General features: G+C 41.6%; 1 protein-coding gene across 1 annotated transcript; it reads right to left on the bottom strand.

Annotated features, from left to right (window-relative positions):
- Positions 1-8,606: 8,606 nt before the first annotated feature.
- Positions 8,607-9,455, bottom strand: LOC542946 (uncharacterized). Its single transcript, XM_044478096.1, has 2 exons — positions 9,170-9,455; positions 8,607-9,072 (listed from the first exon to the last, which is right to left on the bottom strand). Exons 1-2 carry the CDS (start codon positions 9,329-9,331, stop codon positions 8,812-8,814), a joined length of 423 nt encoding a protein of 140 aa, XP_044334031.1. The 5' UTR covers positions 9,332-9,455; the 3' UTR covers positions 8,607-8,811.
- Positions 9,456-17,108: the final 7,653 nt, after the last annotated feature.

Genomic DNA, 17,108 nt, shown 5'->3' on the forward strand with positions numbered 1-17,108 from the left:
TTCCAGACCGCGACAAGTGGTGCACATGCAGCGCGCCACTTGTCGCAACCTGAGAGTTTTTCCTTTTTTCATAGATCTGTTTTTCAAAACGTTTTATCTCTTAAACCGTGCGTCCAAATCTCGAACCGTTTTCACCATTGGATTCCTCGCGTCGAGATCTTCAAAACTAGATCCCATGTTGATAGGTTTTGACGAAAACAAATTCACGAAAAAACCGGACGAAAAAAACCGGGCGAAAAAACCGAACCGGGAGCACGGTTTTTTCCCTTCCGAAAGAGGCACGCCCGTGCCTCTCGCGAAATCACAACCGTGCCTCTCATGGAAGCAAAATCGTGACTCTCGTGGAAGGAAAAAAAACAGAAAACACGTTTTTTTGTTTACGAGAGGCACGGCTGTGACTCTCGCGAAAGCACAACCATGCCTCTCGCGAAAGCAAAACCGTGACTCTTGCAAAAAAAAAAACCAGAAAACGCGTATTTTTTGCCTTTCCGAGAGGTACGGCCATGACTTTCGCGAAAGCACAACCGTGCCTCTCGCGGAAGCAAAACCGTGACTCTTATGAAAGAAAAAAAATAGAAAACACGTTTTGTTTTTCCCTTTCCGGCGAAAACACAACCGTGCCTCTCGCGGAAAAAAAAACAAAAAACGCGTTTTTTCTCCGTTTCCGAAAGGCACGGCCGTGACTCTCGCTAAAGCACAACCGTGCCTCTCACGAAAGAAAAACCGTGACTTTCGCGAAAGAAAAAAAACACGTTTTTTTCGCGCAATTTTTTTTTTCGAATTTTTTGATCGAAAAGCTAAGAAAGACCGGGGAAAAACCAAATCGTCGAAAAAACCCGAAAAAAAACCGTTAAAAAGCCGAAAACGCGTGCGGAAAAATAAAAAAAAAATCCGAAAGGAGCGTCAGAGCGCGACACGTGGCGGCTGAAAGCGCGCTAAGTGATACTGATCGTTGCGAAGCTCCCGAAGAAGCGCTCGTTAACTAGTTGCTCTCATAAAAATGCTCCTCGGACACCTCCACAATCAAACAGCCTATGTATACAAACTCGCACAACCCACACAAAATAACGAGCTAGCTTATCCAACAAGAAGGTTGCTAAAAGAAAAAAACGAGGTAGCGTTGCCCACGCCAGGAAAATACAAAACAACCAGCTGTTTTACCCACACACACAAAAAACAGCTGTTCCTTTGCACAAATCCTATAGCACTTTGATGTGCGGTTGGGGTGTTAGATGTAAGATATCTATTTTACATCTAGATGTGAAATAGCAAATTTGTAACTTTTTATGGTGTCAAGCCCAAAATACAGAGTACATATAACAAAAACCAAATTTCTATCCGGTGTCCAGCGAAATCACTAATTAAAGAGCACTCCTTGCAAAGATCATTCCCACCTTCTCAGGTTGTGACAAGTGGCGTGCTGCATGTGCGCCACTTGTCGCAACCTGAAAGTTTTCCCTTTTTCCATAGATCTGTTTATTCAAAATATTTTATCTCTCAAACCGTGCGTCCAAATCTCGAACCGTTTTCACCGTAGGATTCCTCGCGTCGAGATCTTCAAAACTAGATCCCATGTTGATAGGTTTTGACGAACTTTTTTTCGCGAAAAAACCGGACGAAAAAATTAGACAAAAAATGACCAAGGAGCATGTGTTTCCCCTTTCCGAAAGAGGCACGGCCATGCCTCCAGCGAAAGCATAACCGTGCCTCTCGCGGAAGAGAAAAAAAAACAGAAAACACTTTTTTTTGTTTTCCATGCGTCACGGTCGTGCCTCTCGTGAAAAAAAGAAAACACATTTTTTTCCGTTTTCGAGAGGCGCGGTTGTGCCTCCCACGAACGCAAAAGCGTGCCTCTCGCGGAAGAAGAAAAACAGAAAACATGTTTTTTTCCGTTTCCGAGAGGCACGCTCGTGAAAGCAAAACCGTGCCTTTCGCGGAAGCAAAACCGTGCCTCTCGTGGAGGAAAAAAATAAAAAACGTGTTTTTTTCATTTCCTAGAGGCACGGCCGTGACTCTCACAAAAGCAAAATCGTGCCTTTCGCGGAAGAAAAAAAAGAAAACGTGTTTTTTCGCTCATTTTTTGGGTCCAAAAGCTAAGGAAGACCGGTGAAAAACCAAAAAATCGAAAAACCTGAAAAAAGAACCGCTTAAAAAGCAGAAAACGCGTGCGAAGAAAAAACGAAGAGAGCGCCCAGAGCGCGACATGTGGCGGCGGCTGTGGCGCGCTCTCAGCCCACCCGCAAGTGATCGTTGCGAGGCTCCCGAAAAAACGGTGTCCTGTCACACTGCCTGGGACAACGTAGGTCCGCCTCAACCCGACGCAAAGGAGTCATGGGCCTGCGCACTAGCTAGCCACCCCTGAAGCATAAGAAGAATATATAATTGGTCTAGTTTATAAGAAAAACCAAACCAAAAAACCTACATATTTGATTTGGTTTATAAGAAAATTCGAATCCAAAAACCTATCAAAACTCGGTTAATTGGAGTGAAACCAAGCGAAAATCACCTACACCTAGACAAACTTGGACGGGAGGGCCGAGAAAGCTGAACTAACGCCAGTAGGAGCACTTAAAACTGCCAGTACCTTGCCGCCGGAGAGTGAGAGGACAACATTGAAGGGAAGCAGTCTTGGGCCTCCTTGAAACTCAGAGGAAGACAAGCCACCATTCTCGCCATCATTGCCACTCCATCTGTGACCGCACCTGAAGCCACTAGCCCCTCTGGTAACGCTTACGCTGGAATATGCGCCAGCCATGGGGTCATAACCCCAAAGATCACGCCCCCACGAAGGAAACAGCCGCCATAGTCCGACCCGGCTAGGCCAATTTTCATGTTTTGAACTTTTTGTAAAGTTTACCCGGATCTGATCCTTGTTTGAAAATATTTTGAGATATGACCCTTTTACCTACCGCCGTAGTCCTTGACGGTAGGGTTACACAACTTACCGCCAAAGTAAATAACGGTAGGACTTGACTGCGTCATGATGGCTGTTTAATGTTGAAAATACCCTATCGTCAGGGCCTTTGGTGGTAGGCTGTGTAACCTACCGCTACGGTCGTCGGCGATAGTCTATTCGCTCCTTCAACATGCATGCGAGGTCGCTGTTCTCTGGCGTGATCGTGAAAAGCCTGACTCAGCCTACCCCTAGCTTGCACAATATTTTTCTCTTCTCCTCTACAGTCACTTCATACTCTTTACCACCCTACGGCCCTACATGGTAGTATGGGCTAGCAGCAGCAGGCTAGTAAGCGCTAGCTATGACATCCAACACACATGCTCTAGTAAGCGCTAGCCCGTTTGACTCCAACATACATCCTCCATTTCAAAATATAGTGTGCCAGCGTTTTCCGAGGTCCAACTTTGACCATAAATTTAACCAACAAGACCGACTGCGGCTGGAGAAAAAATTATATAATTGAAAACTTCTTTTGAATACGAATTCACTGGTATAACCTTTGCTCCAGCTGTAGTCGGTCTCGTTGGTTAAATTTATGTTCAAAGTTGAAGCACGGGAATAGAGGAAACACTATATTTTAGAACGGAGGGAGTACAAGTGGATGTGACCCCGTCGTTGCTTTTCTTTTCTTTCCTACCGATGCGAAGGAACTGGATTAAGGCTGACCATAGTGGGGGTAACATAAGTACTATCATGTACTTGGGACTCGCAAACATGCTTATGTGGCAGGCAATTAAAGAAGAGAGAGATGGTTATAGTAACATAGGTAGATACCATAACATAATAAATGTGGTGCTACTACTCCCTCCGTTCCCAAATATTTGTCTTTCTAGAGATTGTAACAAGTGACTACATACGGAGCAAAATGAATGAATCTACACTCTAAAATATGTCTACATACATCCGTATGTTTAGTCCATTTGAAATGCCTAGAAAGACAAATATTAAGGAACCGAGGGAGTATGTGTCATGCATGGCAATAAATGAGACCACCTATGATACTAATCTATGATACTGTGCACTATAGAGGTAGTAACATAGACTAGTAACATATGCATGTTACTAGTCTAAGTTACTCCCCACTATGACCAGCCTAACCCGTGCCCTCTGCTGCTGCTGAGCTAGCTAGGCAAAAATGCATGCATCAGCAGTCGGCACGTTGTAGCTGTATAATTACAAGCCCTCTAGCCCAGCCGGCCTGCATGCATGCACGGACTAACGCATTGCATGCACCTACCGACCAAGATTATGACGGTAGGGTTATATAGCCTACGTTTCAATTTTAAATGAATGTGACGGCGCGGTTAAGTCCTACTGTCAAGGCCCGTGGCGGTAGGCTATTGTAACATCCCAAATTTCCCATCTGGAATGTTTTACAATTGTAGCTAAGCATCTATGCATATTGCTTGAATTAAGTGACATTTGAATTTTTCCAGAGGCTTTTGAGTTTGTTGGAATTTGGATTCAAATTGGCAGTTGAATTTATTTCAAACAATGCCTGACAAATACTTGAGCAAAAGTATGAGAGGAGCTAACATGACACTCCAAAGATGTCAGAAGAAAAATATTGCCAAAAAGTTTGAATTCAAATTTGATTATTATTTGGGATTTCCAAAAAAATGTTTTTTTTCTTTTTTTTTTAAGTTTGAGTTTTACCTCTGAAAAATGTTCACGTTGTAGGATTAATTCCCCTGAGAATTTTGATATATGTATGTCCTATATAATAATAATATATATATTTTTTTTCTATATTTTTTCTTTCCCTCTAATTCAAAAAAAAAGCCCCAGGCGCCAGCCAGGCCAACCGGCCCAGCCAGCGCCGAGCGCAGCCCACAGCGGGCCAGGCGCAGGCCACCGACGCCCGAGCCGGCCTGCCCCAGCGCGCCCGCACGCCCGAACCCTCTCCCGATCGCTCGCCCGTTCGCTCCCCTCTCTCTCCCCCTCACTGACCCGCGGGGCCCGCCCTCTCCTTTTCCCCTCGCCCACGCTATGCCGCGCCAGAGCGCGTTCGCCGTCGCCGCCGCGTCCGAGTTCCACGGGATCACGATCCCGAGACGCCCCTTGCCCAAGTTGATGCCCTATATAAACCCAGCACCCTCCTCTCTCGATCCCCCTAAAACCCTAAGCTCAAACCCACCCGTAGCTCACGCCCTCGCCGAACGCATCTCGCCGCCGCCGCCTTGGTTCGCCGCCGTTTCTGCCACCGGTGAGCACCCCCTTCCCATTCATGCTACTTCACCCGAACCTCCACTTCGTGCCGCACCTCCTTGACATCATCTCCCTGCCCAGGAGCCCCGAAGCCGTCGCCCCTGATCTCGTTCGCCGCCCGCCGGAGCTGCAGAGCACCGGGCTCTGCACCGCCTCGTCCCCGCCGCTCCAGTCGCCCCCGAGCTCCACCGAGACCACCATCGACCTCGCCACGCTCCGCCGCATCTCCCCGACGTCGCCGCCGCCGCCCAGGATCACCGGAGCAGCCGCGCCGTCCACGCCCGAGCCGCCGTTGACCGTCGCCGTCGTCGCCACACTGTAAGTCACCGGAGCCGCCCCCCCCCACCGTTCGATCTGCAATCTACGGAGTAGATTAGAAGTAGTGAAGGGTTAGGTTTATTTGTTTAGATCGGTTTTAGTTTCGGTTTAGATCGGTTTATTTTATGTTGTGGTTTAGTTGGACCGGCCGACTGGTTTATTTCTGTTAGCCCGTGGACGCGTTGGATTATTAAACGCTTAGGCGCTGTTTAGTTTTAGAACGCTCACTGTTTCGGCCCGTTAGCGCGTTAGTTTTATTTTTAGTTTTATTTTCGTTTCTGTTTTAAAACAGAATAGTTCCAATCTTGAAAAATCTATATCTTTTAGGTTACTTATTATTTTTAGTTGATTATTTTTTTTGCTAGTTTGCAAATTTGTTGTAGTTTCTGTAGAAAATAGGTTTAGCCATGTTTAAATTATTAGAAATAGTTTTATATTAGATTTAGACAGATTAGTTTTTCTGCCATAAATTGAGTTAGGATTATTATTTTTTAGTGATTCTTTTTTCTACTGATTAGATTTGACCATGCCTAGCAGTAGGAAGTTGTTTTGGTATTTTAGATTTAATAAACAATTAGTTTTATGTTGAAATTAAGTTTTTCTTGTTTATTTAGCTAGCTACTGTTTTCTTACTGTTCTAGTTAGTAAATAATTTTATTTTTGTTATGTTATAGTTTATTTTAGATTAGCTTCTGTAGCTACAGAGGATGAACTTTTATTTACAGTAGAATAAATTTTTTTATTTTATTTTCCTTGCTAGCATTGTTTTAGGCATAATAGGAGTTCTATAATAGCTTTTGATGTGATTCTTTTTGCTCCTAGTTGGTATGATGTTTTTCCTTCTGTTAGTTAGCAAAACCAATGCTTAGGTTCTGTTAAGAAAAGTTTTAGTTGTGTAAAACTATTTCTTAGTTGTTGCTTGATATGATGAAAACCTTGATTTGCTTTCTCCGAGTTTTTCTTTGGTTTTGGTTTGAGTACGTGGGTGTTTTACTTCAACTTGCTGTTATGTTATATTGTGCTATACTTATTTGTGCTATTGTTTGACTCGGTAGAATTTCCGGAGTGCGAAGCCTGCTATTACGAGACGCTAGCTTTCGAAGACCGTCAGCCAGGCAAGTCATTTGATCATGTTTTTACAATACCTATGATTTTATTGCATTAGAGTTATACCTCCCCACCATGCATGCAGTAGGAGAATTTTGTTAAGTTATGTTCTTAAGTAGTATCATGAGGTAGGATGAACCCTTCTCCCTTGTTACCAATGCCCAGGACGATGTAGTTTATTTTGCTATGCTCGTAGACGGGGTTGGTTGAGTGATTCATAAGGGAGATGTGAGAGTCAAGATGATGACAACCCCATGACGTCAAGCTCAAGATGGACTTCAAAATTCACTACTGGGTGGAGGACGGTTGACGGGCACCCTGGAGAAACCAGCGGATGGCCGGGATGCATGGAGAAGCGCCATGACATCTTGCGGAAAGCTTCACCCAGCCACGAAGAGACGGATGGATACCCCATTGACCGGAAGCTTACCTGTGCAGCCGCAAGCCATTATGGGCTCTGGCTTGGTCGACCCCAGGCGTGACTCTGGACGGACGGTGCTACGAGATGTAGAAGAACGGTAGGATTGGATGGGCACCGGCAGTGGCCCAGAGGAACTCTTCGGAAGACCCTGTTTCGTTCGTCCCGTCTTCAAACACCAGGCAGTGCGAAGACTTAAAGGGAGGGAACGATTCTTGCGGGTAAAGTGCACAAACCTCTGCAGAGTAACAACCTAATCGATTAGCCGTGTCCCCGGTTACGGACAAAAGAGCCTCTGGAATTGGAGTATTTCGGATATCTCAACACTGAGCTTAATAAATTAATTGAGGGGGTTATTTAATAATTGGGAACGAGACATTGGTTGGCGGAACCATCTCATTAACTACCAAAATTTTTATAGTAATTGCAAACAAGTTCCTGTTGTAGGAAAAAAAACCGGCTTTTTCGCAAAACAATGAAACATAGAGCCCCACAGCCAAATTGCATATAGTATTAGTAATTTTATTGTTGTTCTCTTTTCATGACTTGCCGGCATATTCAAAATGCTGACCTACACGGCTGCAACGTCTTATGTTGCAGAGGAGTTTTCCGATCAGGAGTGAGGCTACGATCCACGCTTGGCGATTGCCTTTGGAGTCGGATGGACTCGCTATTCGTCTACGCTTCCGCAACTTTATTTAGTTTATTTCTCATGAGTTGGCCTTCGGCCGAATTTATTATGATGTAATAAAGACTCGATATGAGAATCGTGTAATAAATTCAGGTGTGATTGAACTTTGAATCTTTGCATCAATGTACTGTGTGTGCCAGCATGATCTTGGGATGGTACAGCTACACAGAGACTTGACCCTACCGCCAAAGACTACGGCGATAGGTAAAAGGGTCAAATCCCAAAATATTTTCGAACAAGGGTCAGATCCGGGTAAACTTTACGTAAAGGGTCAAAACATGAAAATTGGCCACCCGGCTAGCCGAGTCAAGCTTTTCACCCGGCTAACCACCGCGGCCCTTGTCGTAGGCAGTAGGGGAGGTCTCGAATGTGGGCTGGTGACTAGGGTTCGGGGGGAGGGGAGGGGGGGGGGGAGGCGTTGCTTGAGGGGAGGCGATGCGAAGGGGTTTGCTTTAGGAGAAAACTTGTATATATGCCTTAGTATTAGGTCTATTTTTCAATAAAAATCATCCTAAAGCAATTATTTCATCTCAACCTCCGCCACTGAATTGAAAGGTCCATAGGGTAGACAGTGGCCTAGTACCGATTTGTGGGTGAGCTTTTCCATAGGGTGTAATTTCAAGATTGTAGATGTTATTGGATGCTAGGTGATGAGCAAAGGGGTCGATGCTTGGATGATGATGATGCATATTGCAAGGGTATTAGGAGGATCGGTGCAACCGTGCAAGCCTGCAAGGAGACTCGTGGGTTCATGGTAAATTGCAAGGTTTGTAATTGCTGGTAATATTGGTCATTTGGGTTAAATATGTGCGAGTTGTGTGTATATACTATTTTTTTCTCCGGATGGGGGCAAAACAAATATTTTACTTAACTAGAATCGGTGCTTCAACTCAATTAGAAACAGCCTATTCTAGCAACTTTTCGTTAGCATAATAATGGTGCGCAATAGACTCGTGTGTAAGGTTTCTTAGCACAGCTTTTGACCAACGTTGTAGCTCTTATACAAAGCATACATCATTAATGATGAGACCCACAAAACAGACACTCGCATGCACATCATGCATGTTGAATACTCAATCGGCCAACTGAATAACTGATACGCAAATGTTGAGCTCATTTGCTCACATCCTCGACCGCGGCGGTCACGTTGTCGGCGGCGCCCTGCGCGGCGTCTTTGGTGGCATCCCACGCCTCCTCCGTCGCCTGCTTCGCCTTCTCGCCGAGGTCCTTGGCTCCCTCCACCGCGCCCTCCACGGCCTCCTGTACCTTGCCCGCCGCGTCGCCCGCCGCCTTCGACACGCTGTCCGCCCCTTCCGAGACCTTGTCTCCGGCCTCCCCGGCCGCCCCCTTCACGTTCTCGACGGCGTCGTTAGCCTGACGCACGAATGAATCAACGAACAGTCAGCATACGTAAAATCGCAAAGAACAAAACACCAGCAAGTGTGGTAGTAATAACATCAAGTGCACGTACGGGAGTCGCCCTAGGAGGGGTTTGCAGGCAGAGGCGTCCGCCGCTGACGGTGTGGGGACGAGCGGCGAGGAAGCACGGCCTGGGAAGAGCCTTGCCGGCGGCGGCGCCGGTGAAGGCGGCGGCGCCCGCGCCTCCTCCGAGCAGCACGGAAGAAGAAGCCATCGGTCTGGGTCTGGTGGTCGGTGGAGGAGCTGAGTCAGTAGTCTGGCGCCGATGGATGTATGAGCTACTTTGCACTTGCGGTGGTACGGTGGGAGGACGAGAGGTGCAGTGCCTGTTTTGTAGGCCGGGGGCGCGTGCATATGGACGGAGGGGGCCACGGGGAGGGAGGCTCCACGTCCCGTACGTGGAGCCGCGATCGCTGCGGGTGCATGGCGACACGGGGTGGTCGACAGGGTTGTGTGGTGCGGCGGTGCGTGCGTGACTGTCGACCGTTTGTGTGGTTGCGCGCGGCAGCCATGCTCGTGAGGGTTTTGCCCAGAGAAGAAATGGAAACGAATCTTAATCTGCCCATGCTTGCCGACCTCACGTACCTTTAGGCCTGTTTGGGATGGATCGAAAAAACCAAATCCTGGTGTACACGTTCGAAGTTGAAGGTACATCCGAGCTCGAGATATTAACTTGCCAAGAGGTGTCATCACTCATCACCGGTCTCGGTGTGCTCAACTCGATTGCAGATTGTAAATTTGAAAGCCTAAAACAGCAAATACGAATTAGCAAAACCATTAGTTATCAACGAGGTTTAACGTACGTATACACACTCAAGCAGTGGCGGAGCTTGGCCCAGAAAGCTGGACGGGCCGACTGTAGAAAATAATTATTGGGATTGTGTTTCATGGCCGAAAACGAAATATACACTACAAAAAATAGCATGGGCTGGGCAGGGCACGGCCCTTTCAGCCTTGCCTTAGCCAACTTACTCATCAGTGTTTTTTTAGTTTTGGCCAAATTTGAGATGAAAATTCAAAGTTAACAGTCAAATGAAAATGTTCTAGTAAACCAAGATGTTTCCGGTTAGTATTCTGGAAAAGTTTTAGCTACATTCTTTCCTTGGCCATTGAGGAGTTTGGACTATTCTTATCAAATTTCTACCAAATTTGAAGTGCAAATTCAATGTTTACTGGAAAAAGGATTTTTTTTTCAGTAAATCAATCGAAGGTCCTTAGTATTCTTGAAGAATCTAAGCTCATCTATCAAGATATTTAGGGCTTTCAAATGTTTTTGATTTTTTTTTGCCGTATTTGAAGTGAAAATTAAAAGTTCTAAGAGAGACAAAAAAATCTAGCCAAAGTCGTTATCTTTACTCTTTAGACACTTACATGTGGGACTCATGCACACGAGTTAGTGTCAAGCGGCATTACAACTATGTTTTTCTAGTGGTTACTCCTAGAATTAGTTATGTGTTAAAATCCCATAGAGTTCTAGTCATGTGGTATGTTTGAAAAAACGAGTTATAAGTTTAATATTTCTTCCATTATCTGAACTATTTGTTGCATAATGACTCTTCACATCATATTTGGTTTTTGATGTTTTACCCAATTGTTTCAATTTTGCAACATATATTACTAGAAATTAGACCAATATCATTGTTGTAGATTCTTACCCTTCTCATAATTGCTCTAACTAGTCAGATATAGAGTGTGACATGAATATCTCTATCCAGGAGTGTGTCGAGAACCGCTAGTTGTTTCACACTTGCTGGGCTCCAACAGTTGGTTACCGTTCTAGTGTAGGGAGAGCTTGGATGCACGTGGACCTAGCGACTCCCCTGGTCTTTTACTGGAGGGAGATGGATCGGGGCCGGAGGTATTGAGGCCTTTCTTGGCAAACGTTTTGCAACGACATGGCTTTTGTCGTCTTCCATGAGCCAATCCTAAGCATCGAGGGAGTGATGACTGTCCTATTCCCAATTGGAAAGTATCCTATGTCTTATTTTACCTTTAGCTTCCGTCGTGAGGGAAGAAGATATCTTGTGGGCCGTAATGATGTTGTATGTAAATTCTCATGGTTTTCCTCATGTGTAGTGAGTATACTTCATCTATATTTTAACGGAAATACATGAAAAAAATTACACATGAAAATTCAGAAATGTGCAATTCTTAAAGCCAATTATATCAATGTTTAGCCAGCAAAAAGTTGTAAATCAACGAATTGACATAGAGTTCAATACTCTAGGTGAAGGGATAAAAACCATAGGGCTAAACTTCAGATGTGATGCAAAGCATCTAAGGAAATTTATACGTACATATCATTTGCCGAATACAACCATACAACAAGAGGCAAAGCAGCGTGGTCTTTCTCTCAGTTATTAAATCTACTTTGGTTATTTTGAACTAAGATTAATGTGGCAATAAATGTCCGAGATAGACGTGTTGGTTCCTATATACTCCCTCCGTCCGAAAAAGATTGTCCCTCAAATGGATGTATCTACTTAGTGCTAGATGCATCCATTTGAGGGACAAATTTTTTCGGACGGAGGGAGTACTTAACAATGAACAACATTGTGACTCACACTAGATTTAGTAAATCAATCAACGATCGTTAGTATTCTTGAGAAAACTAAGCTCATTTGTCAAGATATTTAAGGCTGTAGAACGTTTTTAAATTTTTTGGCCATATTTGAAGTGAATATTTTTAGAGAGACAAAAAAATATAGTTGAGTTGTTGTCTTTTGACACTTACATGTGGGACTCATGCACTAGATTTTGTGTGAACCAGCTAGACCCGACGACTCTGTTTTCCTAGTGATTACTCCTAGAACTGGTTATGTGTTAAAATCCTCTAGAGTACTAGATATGTAGTATGTTTGAAAAAAAGAGTTATAAGTTTAATATTTCTTCCATTATATGAACTACTTGTTGCATATAATGACTCTTTAATTACATCATAGTTGTTTCTCGTGTTTTACTTTTGCAACATATATTATAGAAATTAGACCAATATCATTGTTGTAGATTCTTACCCTTCTCATAATTGCTCTAACTAGTCATGCATGGAGTGAGACATGAATACCTCGGGAGTGTGTCAAGAACCGCTATTTGTTTCAGACTCTCTGGGCTCCAACAATTGGTTACAACTCTAGTGTAGGGAGAGAGCTTGGATGCACGTGGACCTAGCGGCTCTCCCTGGTCGGTGAATGGAGGGAGACGTATCGAGGACAGAGGCATTGATGCCTTACTTGGATAATGTTTTACAACGACAGTGCTTTTGTCGCTCTCCCGGGAGCCAATCCAAAGCATCAAGGGGGTCATGTATGTCCTATTCCAAATTGGAAATTATCCGACATCTTATTACCTTTAGCCCTAACATCTAGTGGGCCCTAACGATGTTGTACGTAAATTCTCATGGTTTTCCTCATGTGTAGTTAGTATGGTTCATCCATGTTTTAATTGAAATACGTGAAAAAATTCACACAAAAAGACAAAAATGTGCAATTGTTAAGGCCAATTATATCAATGTTTGGCCAACAAACATGTTGTGCACTAATGGAATCAACAAATTGACATAGAGCTCAATACTCTAGGTAAAGGGCTAAAAACATAGTGCCAAAAATCAGACGTGATACAACACATCTAAAGAAAATTCATACATATCATTTGATGAATACAAACATACAACAAGAGGCAAAACAATGTCATCGTTCTATTAGTTCTTAAATTTATTATGTTTTTTATCTTTCTATTAGTTCTTAAATATATTTTGGTTTTTAAGCTAATATTAATGTGGCATTAAATGTTAAACTTGGACACATTAGTTCCTATATACTTAAAAGTGAAAAACATTATGACTCGACTAGATTTATTAAATCTATCAAGGGTCCTTAGTATTCTTGAAAAATATAAGCTCAAATGGCTATATATTTAAGGATTTAGTATGTTTTTGAAATATTTGGCCATATTTAAAGTGAAACTTAAAAAAAATTAGAGAGACAAAAAAACTATTTGAGTCATTGTCTTTAGACTCTTACATGTGGGACTCATGCATTAGATTTTGTGGCAACGGGCTAAACCTTACGACTAAGTTTTTCTAGTGATTACTCCTAGATTATGTGTTAAAATCCCCTAGAGTTCTAGTTATGTAGTATGTTTAAAAAACGAGTTATAAGTTTAGTACTTCCTCCATTTTATGAACTATTTGTTGCAATGCCTCTTTACATCATATTTGGCTCATGATGTTTCACCACATTGTTTTAATTTTGCAACATATATTATTATAAGTTAGACCCAATATCATTGTTGTCGATTCTTACTCTTCTCATAATTGCTCTACCTATTCACACACGGAGTTAGACATGAATATCTCTATCTGGGAGTATGTTGAGAAACAATAGTTGTTTCAGACTCTCTGGGCTCCAACAGTTGGTTACGGTTCCGATGTAGGGAGAGAGCTTGGATGCATGCGGACCTACTGTCTCCCCTGACCGGTCAATGGAGGGAGATGGATCGGTGCTAGAGGCATTGGGGCCTTTCTTGACCAACGATTTACAACGACATGGCTTTAGTCGCTCTGTCGCGAGTCAATCCAAAGCATTGAGGCAGTGATGTCTATCCTAGTCCAAATGGTAAAGTATCCCACCTCTTATTTTACATAGCTTCCGCCTTTATGGAAGGAGACACATCTAGTGGGACCTAACGATGTTGACACAAATTCTCATAGTTTTCCTCATGTGTAGTCGGTATGGTTCATCCATATATATTGTAAATATGTGAAAAGAATCACCCACAAAAAGCCAGAAATGTGCAATTCTTAAGACCAATTATATAAATGTTTGGCCAACACAAAGTTTTACACTAATAGAATCAATGAATTGATACATAACTTAATACTCTAGGTGAAAGGCTAAAAATCATATGTGATGCAAAGCTTCTATAATAATTTATACATATCATTTGTCGAATACAACTATACCACAAGAGGCAAAGTAGCGTAATCTTTCTCTTACTCCCTCCTTCCGTATATATAGGGTCAAATACATTTTTCGAGGTTGCCGTTGACTATTGATAAGATTAATAATATATGAGATGTATAATGTGAAAATTATATCATTAGAAGCTTCTTGTACGTACGAACTTGATGATGTGCTTTGTTTAACTTGCATGTCATATATTATTGCTCTAACATGTGGTCAAAGTTAGCCTTGAAAAATGCATTAGGCCATATATACATGGAAGGAGGGAGTAGTTATTAAATCTATTTTGGGTTTCTAAGCTAAGATTAATGTGGCATTAAATGTTCAAGATGGACGCCTTGGTTCCTATATAATTAACAATGAGCAACAATGTGATGCAGAAGGCATGTAATACAAGGTTGTAATGCAAAAAAAGAGTTACACAAGGAGCTGCAGAGGCCATTGGAGAATGGTGTAGCATAAATACAAATAATCACAAACCTTACTTTATAGTTTATAGAGCTTACACAAAATATAGGATCAATAGCAAATATGCAGAGATGACAAAATGAACTACAATATTGAAGCACACACTTTTGAACAATTCACACGGTCTTGATAAATTATATAATAATAGATTCCTACTTATTTATGTCAATAGTTTTTACTTTATTATAATAACTTGGACCTTTAATTTACAATCTGAACTGATTTTTTCCATCATAATTAGCATAAGTAACTACATAATGCAACATCAATATTATGGTAAATGCTTAGCCTTACATAATTTTCTGTTGATAGAAATAAATATTTGATAAAAAATATTGCAGGGGAATTGTGCTTTCTCCTTATTATTTAGTTTGGGATATTCCCCCTTTGAAAACATGCACTTAATATCTTAAACCTAATTCCTTCTAGGGATAAGCACAATTAAAAAGACAACATCATAATTCTCCGCAAATTAATTTTGCCATATTGATGTATCATTTTGTATTTATATGTGTTCATTTGCTTTTATATCCATGAATATAGAGGAACACTAGAGGGCTTTCACAAATATCAATCTTAATAGAGATTGAATGCTTGTTTATCTCAAGTATAGATAAAGTCTAAAACTCCAGAGTAGATTAAATTTCCATAGGTTGGTTGCCTTTGGATAATATAAATTGTTAATTTATTGGGTTCTTTTATAAATAAATGACCACCGTTCTTCCGGGGATACACAACTAGCTTACAACACATCCATGCTCCAATATTGGACTCTGGACACGATAATTAAAAATGGTGCCGAGGCTCATCTCCACCCGATGAACAATAAAGTGTAAAAAATAGTAAAAAAATCAAAATATATGAAAATTTTAGGCATCCAAGATGCTCATGTGTTCTAGGAGCACACAAAATTTCGTGGTGTTTGAACATTTGAGGACCCCGTACGAAAAAAAACAAAAATCGGCGGCGAACAGTGTTCTTTTAGAAGTTTCTCAAACACCTGAAATAGATCCTCAGATGACCAAACACCACAAAAATTTGCATGCACCTTGCGCACATGAGCATCTAAGATGCCTAAAAATTTCATGTTTTTTTTACCTTTTTACTATTTTTTCAAAATTTCTTGTTCATGCGCAGGTGCAGATGCACGTCAGTGCAGAATTGTCGATCTCTTTTGAACAACACTTTTTTATAACATAACATGTGAATGGTGAACACAATGTATGATCACAATACGCGAGTTTTGAATTTTCTTGATTTCATCAATAATATGTATAAAATTCCCGACTCAACTTTAAAATAGTAGTGACTAACATCTCCTTTACCCGTTGTCAGTGGTATTGCTAGATAATCTTTATGCATAGTGAACGCGATTGTTTGTCCTCGAAGCGCAAGAGAACCAAGGTATCAATCCACAGAGTCTTAGTTTGTAGCCAATGATCAGTACCTACAGACAATTAAAACACTTCACTTTATCCCCACCACTTCTAGTAATTCGTGTCAACCTCACTAGCTTTGCTAATTACGAGTATTAATGTATTTTGCGGTTGTAAGTACTTATTGTAATCAAGTGTAAATAAATGTACAAAATATGAAATAACAAAAAAATTATTGATCAAGGTTTTTATTATGAAAATTAAATATTGGGATCCATAATTTCACTAGTGGGATCTCTCCAGATAATATAGATGTGGCGAAAAAATTATAGTTGTTTATCAATTATATTGTAGTGTTCATGATACGATCATATATGTCATGATTGCATAAATATTACGTCCATGTATCCATAGACAGTTATCTAACTACATCTACTGCTAATACTTCATCCTAGACCGCTATTTGGCATGCATCTCTAGGCATTAAGTAGAAATGACATATTGCATTAAGAAAAGTGACATAATTTAGTTATTATATTCTCTTTACCTCCAGTTCATCACCGAGAAAACTAGTGAACTATATTAATATCTTTGTGGCAATAGCACAATACAAGTCTTTTCCCCCTTCTGTCACCGGATTGATTACTTGCAAGATTAAACCCAACTAACATACACAACTTTTCCTTGGATATCATTCATCCAAACATGGCCTATGAAAGACTTTGATCAGAGAACTTATATGTCTATAAATCATGCAACAAAGAACTCAAAACAATCCAAAAGAAATCCATACATAGTATGATCATAGAGTGACAAGCCAACGCGATCTTTATATTTAGAAGCAAGGGAGAGAGATGCCATCTAGTCACTATTATAGGCCCATAATCCAAGGACTACACACACATGGACATGGTGGCGGAAATAAGGATGAAGATAGCCACGGCGATGAATTTCCCCTCCAACAGTGTCCCGGAAAAGGTCTCCAAATTGGATCTGTCACATCCCAAGATTTTCCCAAACTTGGAATGTTCATAAATAAATTTGAGGGAATTAAAAAAAATCAAAATTGATTGTGATTTCTTGATCTTAGCAACTTTTGACTAGGAGGTTCTTGAATTGATTGAAAATGTGGCTCAAATAGAAATTTGGAGTAATTCAGAACCCTAAATTGTCATTTAAGGAATAT

Source organism: Triticum aestivum, chromosome 2D, assembly GCF_018294505.1.
Source record: "Triticum aestivum cultivar Chinese Spring chromosome 2D, IWGSC CS RefSeq v2.1, whole genome shotgun sequence".
In the NCBI taxonomy this organism is placed as follows: domain Eukaryota; kingdom Viridiplantae; phylum Streptophyta; class Magnoliopsida; order Poales; family Poaceae; genus Triticum; species Triticum aestivum.

Excerpts from the sequence above, each read along its gene's own strand:
- LOC542946 (XM_044478096.1), bottom strand. The coding sequence starts at position 9,331 with ATGGCTTCTTCTTCCGTGCTGCTCGGAGGAGGCGCGGGCGCCGCCGCC. Across the intron at positions 9,073-9,169 it reads CCCCTCCTAGGGCGACTCCC|GCTAACGACGCCGTCGAGAA; the intron begins GTACGTGCACTT and ends TTCGTGCGTCAG.